Genomic DNA, 17,660 nt, shown 5'->3' with positions numbered 1-17,660 from the left:
TGTGTGTGTGCGAGTGGTGTTTCTGATTCTATTTTCATCTGTGTCATGTGTGTGTCTATCGGCACATATGTACTCTCTGCTGTGTTGAGTGGGCATGTTCTGTCTCTAGCTCTCAGAGGGGATACCTTTAGACCTTCCGTGCTTTATACACATTGTTCCTATTTGGTCCTAAACCTGCATTTTAACCTATAATGTCATTGGTCTTCTTTGGTGATTAAGTCCCCCGTTTGTTTCCCATACCGCCATTCCCTCCCCCACACACATAAACCAAACACACATAAACACTTCAGGCTGCCTTAGTGTGGCGATGTAGATACATACTCACATGTACACTAAAGCTGTTTGATAGGATACAACTTAATTGAGGGCACCATATGAAAATAGTTGTCATTACTTTGAGTATATTTTCTTGACACACACAGCCAACATCAGTATGGTGGCCTATAAAGCAAAAAATACAGTAATGAGAAACTGACTGTAGTTTTTGTGATTATTGCATATTATAGTTACTGCGTAATCCTTTCCCCAACTTGCACACAACACATGCTTAACAATGCAGGTTGTTGGTTAGTAAGTAAAAAAATTAGAATTTTACCTAAATTGACCTGGTCTTGAATGCATCGTGGTCTGTATGCATCTGTTAGCTTTCTATAACACAAGGTTCACTGAACAAACAAGGGTAGGCCAGAGAGTGGGACTGGTTTAAAGCAGTGTTTCCCACACCTTGACTTAACCTGGGCGGGCCTTGCAGCTATATGAACAGCTGCCCAAATATATTTAGTGACCCAATTTAGCATAACATTTTGTTTTATCTATCCCTGAAAAGAAATCCATTAGTGACCGATTAAGTAGTGGACTAGTGGCGGCACAAAACAGACGTAGAGCTCTGACAGACTTCAAGTCACACATACCAACACACGAGGTTCATTCCAGAGCCCGCAGGGATTGTTTTTAAGAAATCGTGACAGCCTTTGTTTAACTGCTTTTCCTAATTAATGTTGTATTACTTCATCCACCAGCATTGCTATTTATAAGAAATATATATATTTTTCACCCAAGCCATCCGATCCGCACGATAAACCGCATGCCCAAGGTTATAAATGCAATCCACGCGTCACTGATGTGTGTGGACGTAGAGACACTGAGGAAGTGGGCGTTGCCAGTTCATCTGCACGGCATGCAATGATGCCTCTGCCTGGCTCACGCAGCAGCAGTAGCTAACAACACTACACCAAAAAGGTACGGTGTAAAGTAAAGAAAAGTCTCACTAGCGTCAGCAATGCCCCTAGATATGGGAACATCTGGTTTATCGACTAATGCAGCTGACAGCAGGGACCACACAAATAACACGCCCCATCCCACATGGTCAGCTAAGGCCACAAGTACAGCCACATTCTGTGGGAAACACTGAAGAGATGACCCCAAGTTAGCAACAGGTGTAAGAGAACAAAGATTGTACTGTATGTGTGTGTGCAGCAGTTTCAAACCTTTGTCTAACAGTCTCCTTAACATGCAAATACAATATAATATGTGCTATCCTACATCACAGAGGAGCCCTAACACATACAGTATGCCCACCGTTCCCGACTTAATTTTCCCTTTAATGGTGAAAGGAACACGGTGTTCCAGAGGCATAGTTAATGAAGAGCAAATGCAGCCCCTAGCAAAGGCCTTCAGCCCACATTCATCATGGATTCAATTTCCCCCGTGCACGTACAGAGAGTATCAGGAATCATTACAACACAACTAGCAGGCATCCCCTGCTCATAAATAAGCCTGTTAATTGACCTGTCATAGTTAATTGCTGCAGGGGATAGGAGACTAGTGTAAGTGTGTTTAAAAAAAAGAGTTTGGCTGTATGTGTGCTAGTGTTTGTATCTAACAGTGTTTATGCATGTAAATTTGTAAAATAAGGTAGACAGATATATTGAGAGAGAAAGTGTGTGTGTAGGGGTGAGCAGTTGAACATCTTGGGTGTGTTTCAGAGCTATTAGTCATCAGTCTTGAGAGAAGTGTGTATGTGTGTGTGTGTGCATGTGTGTGTGTGTGTGTGTGTGTGCGTGTGTGTGTGTGTGTGTAGCAGACCAGGGCAAGAATCGACCCAACTGGTCCTCCTGTCCCAGCACAGGGCCAGAGAGAAAGATAAGCAGAGAGAGAGAAAAAAAAACAGAAACAGAAAGAGATCAAGAAACACACACAGGAGGATAGAGGCACGCAAAACAAAACCCATCATCATTTTTTGCCCTCATTTCTTTGCCCCTCTCTATTGGGTTGTAAACTCACTGAAGTACACACACGTGCACACACGCGTGCTTACAAATAGACAAAGAATTAGTGAGAGAGGAAGCATCGTGTCCGTTCAGAAAGGAGGACTGAGTCATAAAGTTTACTCGGCCACATCCCAACAGGGAAGAGCTAACTGCAATCGCAGCTGCCATAGAGCCGAAGGGACCTCAATGATGTGTCAACAGACACTGCTCAAACACAGGCGTAGCCTCTGTTATGTCTCCCAGACCATTTTCTTCCACTATTGACTGAAAGTGTACAGTGAACTTAAACTTCTGGTGAACTTAAACAAGGAAGAATCATAGTTCAGCTCAAACTAGGGAAGGTTGTGCCCCGCAAGCTTGATTTGAGCTTGGTCAGAATTTTATGGATCAGTTCCAAATCCTATAAAACTCTTTAAAGGGAGCAACACAACTAAAACAATATCCTTGTCCCAATTCTCTTGTCCAATCATAAACATCTTCTTACAGTACATTGGGTACCAAGGTGCACCTGTCCGATCAAACTGTATTCTTAGCAAGATATAGTTTAAGCTACTGAATTTTATACATCAATAACTCTAACAAACGAGCCCACACTCCTCCATATCATCCTATATGCACTGATCTTACTTTCATCCCTCCCGGCAATGATTCTGATACTGAACTCGTATTTGTCGATACAGAGTACAGATCTGAAACCAGTGCACTCTTTTCCTGTATACAGCCTGTATACTTCTCGTGGAAATCCTTTTTTTTGTCAGGGGATGCTGTAATCAAACATATCTTCTTAACACCCCAGTTTATCTTGGAGACATACACATCCCAACGTTCTATTAAAAGATGTTAAAGACAGGGACTAAGATGCAGCATTTGTTTTGTGATTGGTCACATTAGGTGATACTTGACCCCTTCATACATTATTTTATATTTTATGTTACTATTATATTACATTTTCTTCTTTCTCATGACTGTATGGCTACACATGCGCGCTATTTGGATCTTTCAGATCGGTGTGAAACCTTGTATTGAGCCCTGAGATCAGCACATTCTTGATGAAGCGAATAATCCTCTGGTTACTGCGTGGATAGGCTTGCTGCTGACATTCAGCAGAAAATGAGCTGAATGTTCACCTCATTTTATCAATACTCCCCTCAGTACTAAAATGTCAAAATGCTGTACCTATATTTATTCAATAAAAGAAAATGCACTCAAGTCTCTCATTTAAAAGCTTGGGTTTATATTTATCATATTTTGCAATGCATTCATTCGTGTTACTGTTTACACACAATTGTATGGCTTAACTAATAATTCATTCAAGTGGGCAAACTCTCACTGCACACATCCTGAGACTCAAGCGTTGGAAGGGTCACTAACGGGGAAGATGCTTGAGTTACTTCTCTAATCTTGCCACCACTTTGCTGTTTTAAAACTTGAAAACTTGAATTTATTTCTAATGCCTGTTCATATTCTGCCTCCACCTAGGGCTGGGCGATAATTCAATTTGATAATTAATCATCTTTCAATTGGAATAATATTGTGATGAAATCATGTATCCAGAAGTCCGTAGTCTATATTGATAAGTTCTTAATTAAATGAGGAATTACTCAGGACTTTTCATTTTCAAAGTATTTAATTCATACAAGCGTATACAAAAGTATGTGGTTGTTTCGTGTAGATTATTTGTTTAACGAATTACCAGAAAGCTGCTATATATATTGTTATTGTTATATGAAATGACCTATATGGTGATAGAGGATTTGGCTATATCTCCCAGCTCCCAGCTTTGAATGATTCTGGGGGCGCAAACGTAAATCTAAATTTGATGACTTTCTCTGGCTCTTTGGAGCTTTAAATGTCACTGTGGAGAACTTCCTGTGAAAAAGTAATCAAATTCCAAGTAGAGTTTCAAGCCTAATTCTTCTGGAATTCCCTTGATTCCTAACAGTCACCCAAGTATGAAACCCCCTCCTGCTCGCCATGTCCACACTACTCCGTTTTTACTCCGTATTTGCTACGTTTACACTGAGCAGCCACACTACACCGGAGTTTTGGAGCACCCTAAACGGAGGGATCTGAAAACTCCGGCGAGGTTGGAGGTGTTTGAGAACTCCGGGGTTGCGTTTGCGTGTGGACGGTCGGATACGGATGTGCTTAGAAAAAATTACGCCCACACCCGTGTTCGCTACTGGATTGGTTCTTCGCAACCATGACGTCTCCGTCCCTGATTCGTCACACTCACTATCACGTGACCCGTACCCGGAAGAAAACAAACTGGGCTACCAGCGATTCATTTCAACATGGATAACTAATTGCAAGCGTTGCTGCTAGCACAACAGCTAGCAGCAGCTATGCAGTAAAAGTCTGCATTTCTGTGGAGGAAGCAGCTGTTATTGGAGTGATTAGCGAGCGGCGTGACCGGCATCAGCCCTATGGAGCAGCTGGTTGTTTTTAGATTCTAATGAGAAGACATGCTGCACTAACGTTTTACTTCTTCCGTTTGGTAGCCTTGAGAGACCTTAGTCTGTAAGTATGTATTTATGGAGCATGAAAATATGTACGTAGATATATTCTATTCGCGTGTTTAGTATAACATTTGTGTTGTATTAAATGCTAATCGCGGTTAGCATTTCTCCATTGGCGGTAATGTTAAAATTAGCTTAGAAGCTAGCTAGGCGGACATGTTACATGCTGGCTATATCATGGATTGTTGTTTTGTATTCGTGTAATGTGTATAGGGACAGTTCGTAAAGCCATATTTCATATTGTGCTTCCACAGTTTTACAAATAAAGATTCACACTGAAGTCTTGAAACTCTTCTATGGATTCCATGGTCTTTATTTCACGGATCTACTGTTAGCAATCTGCTAAGCTTTCCTGCACGAAGGAAGAGCAGAATAGAGTGAGAGACGTGTGTTGACCACATGTTTGGACCCATATTCTAGTAAACGTTTACGTGTAAGTGTTGATTTTAAAGTAAATTTGATGTGAGAGAGATAGACCCGCACCGCTGTAATGCTAATCGCGGTTAGCATTTCTCCATTGGCGGTAATGTTAAAATTAGCTTAGAAGCTAGCTAGGCGGACATGACGTTCAGAGCTACTAGTGAGAACAGACAACAACACGGAGGAAACGAGTGAGAGACCACATTGATGGACCCATAATCTAGTAAACGTTTATGTGTAAGTGTTGATGTTAAAGTAAATTTGGAGAGAGAGAGACAGAGCGAGTATTTTTTTTTTTTTTTAACTAAGCAAGCAATTCACTTCCTGTTTACACCGTCATGCGCGACGGCTGCCGTGTGGACGCAGATCAACTCGAGAATGATGCTGAAACTCCCGTGTGGACGGAGATCGTTTCTATTTGACAAATCTGCATCCAAGGAGAAACGGAGTAGTGTGGACAGGGTATCAGCTGCAGTGGAGGCCTTCCTCTTGGGGAAATAAGCAGTAGAGGAAACGTCTCAGAGATGAGAGAGATGACAGAAAAAAAGGAATACAGTGAAAATATAAGCATATCATTCTATTTTTTTCCCTTCTTCTTAGAGCAAGACAAAGCAGACCTGACAATGCTGTCGGCATGTGGTGGAAAATTAACCCTCGAGAGGCGAGCGATGGAGGCTGATTTCAATTCAGAGGTTGAGGTCTTTCAACATCAAGCAAACAGTTCTCATCTGCCAACAGTTGACCGGCTCATACCTTTAGGCCAAGTTATACAACACATATCAGCTGCTTAGTATGGCTGCAAGTGTGCAAGGGGAGCTTCTTTAAGAAACACAAGCTCGGTTTTTCTATAACGGCAGACATATTCCTAAAATATTATTCGGCAAAAAGTACATCACTGTTTTTTTCTTTTTATAATTGTCCCTGTTGAGAAGAAAAGTAATTGCCGAGCCATTACCTGGAAGGGTCCGCTGGGGCTGATGTCGAAGAATGCTTTCCTCCAGTCTGGGCCCTGATGACCAGACTTTATCCACACCACCGAGTCCACAGAGGCAATGCTTCTCACTCTCAGGAGCACATTGAGGGTGCCTGTGAAAAATATTCACAAATTCAGTCCCATAAGCAAGCATGTGTGCACGTGCACGCACACACGCACACACGCACACACACATCATTAAAAAATGTCGGTGAACTGTGAATGAGCAAAGACTGAATACTGGGTTAGGTAAGGCTGGGAACAGACTTTAGGATGATTGAAATCTTAAGAAGTCTTGAGATCTTGTATCGCACTGAACAAATTTGCTGTGATCTGAGACGTGTCTGATCAGTTTAAATACCGCAATCCGAACTGCAACTGCCTAACAATCATGTGTGTCCACCTCTTTATCAACAACATAAAGATATATGTGACCAACTAACGATAGCTCCCACCGTACCTACAATTAATGTAAGTCATTGTTTACAGTCACGAGAGAAACAGAAGGTCGTTGGTTGTGACCACTGCTTTCATCCCAGATAAACTGATCCATGTCTTACAGCCCTGCAAGCTCTGTTCAGTCATTGTCATTTGCATAAATTCAACCAACATCACCAAATATCTAGCTGCTGTCAAGTTGTCACCATTAAACGACAGAAAGACAATTGAGGATTTATTTTCCGCGAAATCTATAGGGGACAAACTCTCAGCAACAAAACACACTGCTAGACCTATGTTTGAGCACCACATACTTTAACTTATACATACTTCTTCTATATGCAAAAACATGGTTGTGCTGTGGACCACACCTAATTTATAAGTGTAAAAAAAATGTATTGCATAGTGCATATGCTTGGGTGAAGCTCTAAGGTCAGATGTATGTGGATGACATTTAGGTGGAAATGAAATGTGTGAGGCCCCTTGGATGAGTGGCGACATGTCTTGAACTCTACATTGACAGTCCAGTGGAAAGTTATATTTTGCACAATGGAGCAAAAGGACAGCAGGAAGGAGGGAGGGAGAGAGAAAGTCAGAGAGAGGTAATGATGGAGAGAGGTTGCAAGAAAATATTGTTTCCTTTAACATAAAGTTTTCATGTAAATGCCACATGACGTTTGCTTTGTAAGTACTGACGAAACATGACATAAAAATCGTGGCGTGAACCCTGAAAAATAAGCTAGAGAGAACGACACCTTTCGAGCCATAAGGAAGTGATCCAAATAGTCTCCCTCTCTCTCTCTCTCTCTGTCTCTCTGGTCTCTAAGGTGTGAGAGAGCCATTCATCTTCTTAACGATCCTCAGCCAGCCCCTAATTGGAACATTAACCAACCACCAGTCTCTTAAACAAATACGCAGGCAGGGGGCACGGTATCCATGTGTTATATATTGTGTATGTGTGTGCGTGTAGATGTATGCTTGCGTATTAGCACAAATGTTTGTCATTATATTGTGTACGTGTATCTTTGAGGTCACATTCTTCAAACTTTGAAATCAGGCTGGCACTAATTAAGTTCCCACTCTATCACGTGAAAGGTGTGACGAAGAAAAGTGTACTGTTAATAAGGGCAAGCAGGGAAGTTAAATAACATATCTGTATCTGTATGTGAGGAGAAAGAAGCAGCTGTGAAGCAAACTGTTGATGTATACTGAATAATGTGTGAATACTATTCCTTGTTTCATGGGAATTTTGGGGTAATGCATATATTAAAGAACAACAAAAAATGAAAGCTGCAAGCAGCATTGATCGGGCCCTCGCACCCTTGCTCATGTCGAGGTTACTTTCTGGATGCCGGTTGACAGGACCTTGCTCTTCCTTGACCATCAGACACTGTGTGCACGAGTTGGACGGTATTTCCTCCGTGGAGCAGCGGCGTCGTCGGGTCATTTTGCAGCTTAAACCTCGAATGTTTTGAGTGTCTCTCTGAATACTGTTTTAAATGAAAGTGAACGCTGCTGTTCATTTCCTGCACGCTTTGAGACATTTAGTCGCCAGACTTCTGTCACTTTGGTTGTTCATTCAATTGGTCCGTTGTGTTTCCTGTGTGTTCTTCATTGAGCTTAACCAGAACCAGAGGACAATTCATAGACATTCTTTTTTGTTGGCGCCTGCTGCAGTGAATCATTCTCTTAATTCTGGTCCTGTACTTTATCATATTTGTTTTTATAGTTTAAACATAAACACAAAGCTTTCTCAGTTGATTCGATCTGCCTGTCCACAGCTAATCAATAATTCTGCTGGACCCACCAGCCGAATATTTAGTGTGCTCATTTATGACTTTATGCTCGAGGACCTGTCGTGGTTATGTGGATTCACAAATTTTTATCAGTGACTGCTGACTCGTCACTCCTCTTAGGCCGGGTTGCACCAGCAAGTATTTCATCTGAGATTAGTTTTAATCAGAGTTTAGAAAAACTATGTTTAAAATGAGTAAATCTAGATTTAGAATTTAGCACAAATACAAACTAACCTCTGCTCAGTAAATCCAAGTTTAAACCAAAATGACAGAGTTTTATTAATATGAAGAGGCCTGCTTATCCAAATTAAAATGATTAATAATCCTCCAATTTATCCGTTTTTGAGAAGAAACTTGTGGCTAAATTAGTGGAGCAATATGGCCAAATAATATTATATAAACACGCACAACGGCACCGTAAGGGAAACACTTTTTCACAGTAAAGTAAAAAGAGACTTCCTGTTCAGCTCCAGAACAGTTTCCTTTCTGAACCGGAATCTTAGAAGAAATTCAGCAGCAGCATCATAAAACTCAACTGACAGAGTCTGTCCCTTAACTTTTTGTAAGGAACTTGATTTAAACGGGTTTAAAAGTTAATCCTCGTTGGTGCAACCGAGCCTTAACCTGGCAATCTTTAAGATTTCAGTCCTAGTTGATTCAGGATTTCTGTACGAACTGAATTTAAAGCTGTAGGGCAAAGACAATTCAGTTATATTCATTGTTCTAAAATTAAGTACTTAATTTTAAGATAAACATTTTTCAAAAGCTTTGTGCAATGATTTTATATTTTTAAACCCAGCCCTTATTGTAATTGAAATGAAAGAACATTTATTTATTATTAGAGTATTAGAATTTATTATTATTTATAATTCAACCTGTTAAATTTGAAAACTGACGATGAATATTGTTGAGATATTATTCAATTGAACTTTCTTTATTTGATTTGACAGTCAGTTGTTGACCACATACAGACATTAATAATACAACTGCTAGGCTACTTCAATAATTATGGCACTAAATCATAGCGCAAGTTAGACATTATTTTTATGTTCCGGACCTTTGCGTGAGGAAATTCTCTCTAACTGGAACTTGTTGAATTTGAATCGTTAGACATTTATATAATTATAGTGGGTGACCCTGGAAATAATGTATTGCAAATATTCCAACACTTCATCTGTCCACTGTGTGGCTCTAGAAAACACTCACAAACATGCATTATGTTGCTTTGTATCAGCTACATGTAGTTACATGTATCATCATGTAAATGTTGTGTAAATTGGATGCTATTTGTCGGATAACGCTGATTTCCTTTCGCCAGTAGGTGGCGCTTTGACTATGACTAAAAGTAGTCTTGTCGATATTCTAAGGCCATGACTTTTATCAAGCATGGCAGGTTTGGGACAGATTTGAGCAAGTCCAGTGGAGTTACATCAGCCTGTTGTTTAATGGGGAATCCCGTAAAATGGCAGCCACGCCACGACTATGCCATTCCATCAAATGTAAAGTTTTTGATAAATTTTAATCCCAAAGGTCTTTAGATTGTACTGACCAAATCTGAAGTGGATCAAAATGGCTGACCTTTGTTTGATTTTAGAGCATGGTCCCAAGGGAGTTCAAGTCTAAATGTGATACAATGTAGCGTACTCTAGTGGCTGAATGGAATGACAATTTGAGGGTATGTTACGAGATGCGATGTGGACATGTGCTGCAAATTTCGTGATGATAGTCCAAATGGTTTGGAAGTTATGTGTATTGATGTACAAAGCCACGCCCCTATGAAGTTCATTGGTCTATATCTTCTAAACGCAGATACCAACAAGCGTTTGATAACTTTTGATGACATTGATCCAATAATGATACACAGGAAATTTGGTAGCAATCGCACCCAGTGTTTATGAAAAGTTTGCAAAAATGTGTTTTTCACAAAATTCTAAATGGCGGAACATTTTGGGAGGCGGAGTTTAGAGGTCTAATTGAGATTTTTATAGAGCAGATAGAACTGGACATGTGTGTTGCATTTCAAGTCAATCGGACATAGGGGGTGAGGGGCGTGGCCTTGCATTAAAATTAACTAGGGTTAGGGTGGGCGCTACAGAGCCATTTTTTCATACCCAAATGCGAGACCCCTAAAATATCAAATTGTTCACCAGTCCTGATATGCATGCCAAAATTGGTGAGTTTTTGAACATGATGAAGCCTACAAAAAGGCAAGTAAAACAGTTTCAATAGGGCCTTCGATGGCCCGACGTTGTTGGTGCTCAGGCCCTAACAAGGCATTCAAATACTGATTTGGACGTCGATTACCACAGCGATGGTCGAAGCTTCAAAGCATTACGGTCACACCATATCTGTCCGATCAATATGAACCTGCAGACAGCTAGCTTAGCATAAAGAAAGAAAAACCTCTTGTCGTCACTATGAGGTTGCCAACCTCAACCTCGAAGCCTCCAAGAAGTCAGTCTGCCTGGCCAAGAAATAGTCCTGAACATATATCCTCGTAAAACAAGATAGAATGAGTTAATTATTGTTAATTACAGGTGCTGGTAGGTGGATTTTGTTACTCTTAGATAAACGCAGGTAAGCTGTTTCTCGTTGTTTCCAGTCTTTATGCTAAGCTTGGTTAACTGGCTGCTGATTTCTTATTGAACAGACATAGTATATGAGATTTGTATTGATCTTCTCATCTAACTCTGCAGGAAACAAATAGGCTTATTTTCCCAAAATGTCAGACCATGGCTTTAACGGCAGGATTATTTAGAAAGATTGTCCACTGTTTGGGTCATGCTCTGTGCAGATACAAATAGAAGAATGCCTGTGGTAAAAAATATGTAGTGATATTGCAGCTGGAATAGCCACATAAAAGCGTCACATGCAACTGTTCATCACATTAAATTTGAAAGGACATGTGCGGCACTGTTGTTATATAATGGAGAGAAACATTATCAAATGCTGGTGTAGCCCACTTTCACCTGTTCAGTCCACTCTCTCATTCTATCTCCACATATCTGAGCGTCGTTGTCTCCTTCCTCACTCACCACCCATTTCCTCTCTCTTCTCCTATCTCTGTTGTTCACACACACACACACACACACACACACACACACACACACACACGGAAGAGGACTCTGATAAGCAGTGTATTGATTGGAGGTAAAGCAGAGTGTGTTGGTATGAGTGACAGAGAGGTAGAGGAGAAGGCACAGCTTTATCAAGGCTACTTGTCTATAGAATTGTGAGTGGGGAGGACAGCGAATATACTAAGCCACACACACACACACACACACACACACACACACACACACACACACACACACACACACACACACACACACACACACACACACACACAGCTACACTTGAACTCAAATTAGTCATGTCTTTCTTTTTGATAATTAGAAGTAGGCCCACGTTGGATCTCTACTCCCTCTGTCCCTCATCTGCGCCTAAAAAGGGGTCAAGTCCTCTTTGTCTCTACTTCTAGTGCTGGTTAGCTTCAGTGCCAAAACTACACTAAACTGTGCACTATGGTCTGTGTTCTGGCTTCTGCCACCAAAACCCAACTAGCAAAATCATGTTTTTTCAAAGTTCTAAGTAAATAACCAATTCAGGAGCATGAGAATAGCGACAAATCTAGAGTCACTTAAATCCAATCCCTAACCTTGCAACACAACAAAGTGATCAGAATGTTTTCCTGAAAAGAACCTCAGAAGGATAGAATAGAAAGCTAAAAAGTGAGTAGGAAGACACTTTTTCAAAGAGTAAGTAGCATCAATAAAACTAACTTTTCACACAAGCACCACATTCCTCTTCCACACATACCTGTAAAAAGTCTCCAAAAGTCTTACTTAGTAAAAGTGTAATCCAAAACTACATAAAAGAAGAGTACAACAATTAAATAACCCCACACTCTTAATTTATACATAATAAATATATATATTATAATCCGTTCCAACACTCTGAACTGAAAAGAATCGAGTGATTCCAAGTAAGCTTGCCAGTGGCACTCTGCAAACCTGAGCTCGTCTAAAATACTACCCAATGCCAAGCAAAACTAATTAAATGTTGTTTATTGTTGCTGCCAGCAAGCCCAAAGAGAAACGCATTAAGGTGAACAACACAACACATCACATGGGAAGGTCTTTATTTGCACACCTAAAATCCAAACTAGTTGAAGAGCATTGTGCTTCTTTCCTCATTTTGCAAAAAAAAAAAATCCTCAAGACATACTTTCAATTTTCATATTCACATAACCTCATGATTATAAAACAGCTAGTGGACCGTATATGTGGGTCGGAAAAGAGCAACATTTCAATAGCATTTCCAAAAAATTCTTTGTGTCTAAGTACCTAAATGCTTTCAACATATAAAGCCCTTTTAACACGTTACAGTACTTTAACACCATACGGTCGAGTACATTGAAACTAGCCAGAGTGCTTCAGCATAAAGCACTACCTCTTGCATCCTCTCACTACTTCTGAACATTAACAAGTTGATGGCCTCTCTGGCAGCTCTCTGTTCTAGTCTTTTTTTAAAACCTCCCTTCTTTGCCTCCTCATACTTGTTTGCTTGCACTTTCTTTCAGTCCTCTTTGCTCTCGCTCTCTTCATTAAGCCTCCCTTTTTCTTTCCAAGGCTGGCCTATCCTCCCCTCACTCTCCCCGTTTCATCTCTCCTCTCTCTGACCCCCTCTGTCTTATCCTTATCTTGTCCCTTTTCGTCATTAAGAGTCTCCTTTGCAGGAGTGTGAGCTCTGCCAAGGTAAGGCAATTAAAGTGACAACAGATTGAAACAGACTGGGAGAACAACAGAGTAAATTGAGGGAGGGCTTGTAGCAGAGCTGGGCGTGACTGGGAGCAGAATGTACTAATCGTAAGCAAGCACTGTGTGACTGATGTATTGTCTCTTTGTTTTGCTATGAAACAACTATGAGACTGACTTGACTGAGACCTGTGCAAAATGCACAAATAAGTGCTCTAGCATCCACGGCACATTACACATAAAGTCTTTTAAATTGTAACGTGCAGAAATCCGATGTAAGAGATTGAGAGTAGTGAGAAGAACAAGGTAAATCAGCTCACTCTTCCAATGGTATACCAAAGGTTACATAGCCATACATCCATCCATTCATCCATTATCTGTAACCGCTTATTCTATTCAGGGTCGCGGGGGGCTGGAGTCAATCCCAGGTGACATTGGGCTAAGGCAGGGTACACCATGGACAGGTCGCCAGGCTATCACAGGGCTGACACATGGAGTCAGACAACCGTTCACGCTTACGCTCACACCTACAGGGAATTTAGAGTCATCGATTAAGCTAATCCGCATGTTTGTGGACTCTTGGAAAAATGGAGAACCTGGAGAAAAGGACTTAGGGAGAATATGCAAACTCAGCACTTGCAACAGTGAGGGGCGCCACTAACGTAGTGGTTTGTACCACCATACATAGTATGCCACACAGCAGAGCCATACATTCAACACAATCATTTGAAAAGTAATAGGTAAGCAAAAGTTTCAGTAGAAATGTTCTTATATTTGAAGCAGCAATATCTGCTTTTTTAACACCAGGGGGATAAGCACTCACAACATTCACATCAAACTTGCACCAGTATAGTATTGGGTCATCAAGTGCTGAATGCGCACATGTTAGCAAACCACTGCCCACATTCAATGGGAAAACAATAGAAGGAGTATCCCATTAGAGACATGTTTCTGGCTTTCTGATGTCACTATCAGAATCCCCAAGCAGCTCAAACCTGAAGCAGCACCCCAGGCTCTGCATAGAGCATTAGAACAGCTTTGATGTTAAAGCTGATGCATTCTACCAACTGATTTTTACTGTTGAATGGGGGATTCAACAGTAAAAATCAGTTGGTAGAATGCATCATCTCGGGACCTTTAATATCTGTATATATCATGGCAATCCATCTAATAGTTGTCCAGATATTTTAATCTGAACAACAAAAGCTAACATCATTAAGGTGCTAGAGGAAAAGTCAGGTGATCAAAGACATCCAATCCATCGGATTGTTGTCGAGATAATACTGGTGGACCGACCAACAAAACGTCATTGCCAACCATAGAGCCATACCGCCAGCATGGCTAAAAAGATTGTCAACTTGAAGCGAATAAGTGAGCTTCTCTCAAAACCTCCAACACATCTTACGACTTTTCTCTCATTCCCACAGACAAGCATTGTGCCCTTCTATATACTATAACGTCCTTCGGAGATAGGGCAGGTCAGAATTTAACAAATGTTACAGTGAAGCCTGCATAGTTGGGCTATGGACATATAAATCAACATTGTGTATTTGTGTGTGTGTGGAAAAAATGTGTGTGTGCCTTCATGTATTTGTAACTTTTACTATGTGTTTTTTGTGGGAATCCAGGCATGTGTATACAGTATGCATGTGTGTGTGTGTTAAAGTTTGTGTGCAGGTGTGTTGCCTACAAGGTGTATGCATTCTAGTTGTGTGACAGAGCATATTATGATGAACAGCTCCCCCAAATGACTGATTGTGTCGTGCCACTGCCATAAATCACACACCCACTGCCCCCTTCAGCCACCTCCAAACGCACACTAAGGCACAAGCAGAAACATACAAACAGAACTTTGATAACACCCCACCTTCTCTCTCTCTCTCTCTCATTCTCTCACACACACACACACCTACGATGTCGTGTCCGACAAGCTCTACAAGCGAGGGTCAAACACAGAGTTCAGCTTTAGACAGAAGCCCAGCAATATGAGAATCCCGACAGTATTGAGTGCGAGCATGCTCCCGACTGTACATCCATGTGTGTCATTGTGTTTCTATGGTGTGGTAGATGACGATGTGCACGTGTTTCTTTATGAGTATTATTCTCTGCTGAAGTACTCACCGATATGTTTGCCCTTCATGTGGTAGTAGAAAGAGACACAGTATGGGACTCTGCCGGAGCCCTTGGGGCCCCTCACTGAGGTCACATTGAAAAGTGGTGAAAGCAGACGAGCCTTGTCCCCCTGAACACGCGGCCGTGACGCTTCAATGTACATGTAGAACCCTGAAACCAACCAACAAAACAACACTCTACTGTCTCGAATGCAACACAAATAAAAATGTGATTATGATGTTGTACAATTGTGTATTGTACAATATACACTGCAATACGATGACTACTATACACAGAACTGAACCTGTACATGAAAATGATTCCTCATGATTTTCTCACCTTCCTTGGTTCCACTGCGGTCAGTCTCGGGGCCGGTGTTGGCAGATCGCTTGGGATTCTGCGTCAGGTGATTTTGTCTCGTCCAATCAAAGATATCACTCCGGTCTTGAGAGAAACCACAAATCCTGTCATCCTCAAAACCACACACATGGTCTGGGATGTGTGTGTGTGTGTGTGTGTGGAGAGAAAAACAAGAGAGAAAAATATTTTACATCCTTGACATGTCAGACAGCTGACGTTACAAACTACAGGTGACATAATCTACTATTGTTTTACCCACTTTTACCGGGGAAATGAATGGTCGACAATATAGCTGTATGAAAGCCTCGGCAATATGCACTTCAGATGTGAAGATCAGACAGCCAGGCAATTACTGGCAAAGTGATGTGAGCACAATGTAGGAGGCAGGGTGTATAATGTGAAACTTTAAGTGGATTTCACATACAGTATTATGCATATTCTGATGCATGACTCCCACATGCACATTTTAAAGGTAACCATGATTAGGTCAGGCTGTGTCAAATGGAAAAAGGAGAACAAAGAATAACATTAAAAAAACCTTTAACCAAAGGATTCACTGTTACAGGGTTTCTGAAAGAAGCAAGGCGCCTTGCCTGGATATATTCAGGACAACAGAAATACACAGTGGAGCGCAAGTATCAGGGGAAGAGCTGTTGACCTACTGAACCCTGGTTTACACTTTAGGTTGTTTCTTAACCTTTTTTGACACTTTCCAGGAAGTAAGAAAAATACTGCTACTACCGCTAATAAAGACATAAAATATAGATTACATAAGAGTTACAACTTATCTAAATGGGGAAAGTTGGGGCTTACATAAATAGCTAAGTCTGATAACATGTTTTCTGAATGAACCTCTTCAGAATGTGAGAGCTGAGACGTATATTTACAGTTGTGGAGGGGAGGTGTCTCAACTAGCTGTTGAATATTTGTACTTGCATCATTCCCGCAACAAAGCTTTGATCAAATGCAGCCTCACATGACACAACATTGTTCCCCAGCCATATGAAGTCAGATGTTTTCTGTTTGATATTGCCACACAAATTGCTTTTTTTTAGAAGGACATCTGTGAGGGAATTGGCATTATATTTGATGCCGACGTGTCTTGTTAAGCTAGATAGAGGGGCTTTTCTCTTTCTTGTCGTCCCCTTCATTAGCCCACCAGGAGGGCTTTGCCATTATCAGAGACTCACCAAACAAATGAAAACGCGAGGCAAGCGAGTACAACCACAGCTATCGAAAGCCATCCAAGCTGACAGATTCTGTGAAAGCTTCCTGGACACTCACACACTCCGCTGCCGATGCATATGGCTCACGCTACCCATGAGGATGTCTTGTGTGTGCTTCTTTGTTTCAGGGAGCTAATCTATTACTATTCACACCCTGCTCCACTACATGCGCTCCTTTCAATTTGCACTGTTGTTCTCGCAGTCTGTTCCAATCTGCTGTTGTTTTAATTGCCTCACCCTGGCGGAGCCAACTGCCACTCCTGCCAGAAAAAATGCAGCTTGTCTCTTAATGAAGAAAATAGACAAGATGCAATTGACTGAGAAAGAGTGAGAGGATGAGAGGAATGGAGAGAGCAGGAGTTAGGACAAGAGACTGAGACAAAGGGGGGGGGGGGGGGGGGGGGGCTAACGGAGAGAACAAGGAGGCGCATATTTAAGGTGATAAATATTGATGATAAAATAGTTTTAATATAGTTTCATCAAGGGACTTTCAAATATTTGCCCATAAACCTTAAAACCGATCACATTTAATTAACCAGTCTCATATCCTCCAGTCATGAGCCCTCTTTGACGCAAATTTAAATGTCATGGACCTGCTCCCAGCCATCACTTTCATTCTCTCATCCTACTGTTACCCCTCTCTCATCCCGAGTAACAAGATTAAATCGAGGCCAAGGCTGGTTCATGACAAATGTTGCCTTGACAAACTTGTGCTGACATTGCTCGCAGTGTTCGAGCTGCAATTAGCGCGCATCAAAATTCAACGGGCCTTACTACCTTTACCGCCCT

General features: G+C 41.2%; 1 protein-coding gene across 1 annotated transcript in view; it reads right to left on the bottom strand.

Moving 5' to 3' along the window:
• The window catches only part of mdga1 (MAM domain containing glycosylphosphatidylinositol anchor 1), a 152,977-nt gene that overhangs the window by 18,953 nt on the left and 116,364 nt on the right, over positions 1 to 17,660 (bottom strand). The window contains exons 14-16 of the mRNA XM_076109762.1: positions 15,625 to 15,777; positions 15,295 to 15,456; positions 6,165 to 6,295 (exon numbers count right to left, since the gene is read on the bottom strand). Of these exons, the coding sequence (XP_075965877.1) occupies positions 6,165 to 6,295; positions 15,295 to 15,456; positions 15,625 to 15,777 (446 nt within the window). The remainder of the gene's footprint in view (positions 1 to 6,164; positions 6,296 to 15,294; positions 15,457 to 15,624; positions 15,778 to 17,660) is intronic.

Source organism: Anarhichas minor, unplaced genomic scaffold (assembly GCF_050575085.1).
Source record: "Anarhichas minor isolate MPS153535 unplaced genomic scaffold, ASM5057508v1 ptg000042l, whole genome shotgun sequence".
NCBI classification, from domain to species: Eukaryota; Metazoa; Chordata; class Actinopteri; order Perciformes; family Anarhichadidae; genus Anarhichas; species Anarhichas minor.
The sequence above is the reverse complement of the archived record's forward strand: the minus strand, read 5'-3'. Positions and strand labels throughout refer to the sequence as shown.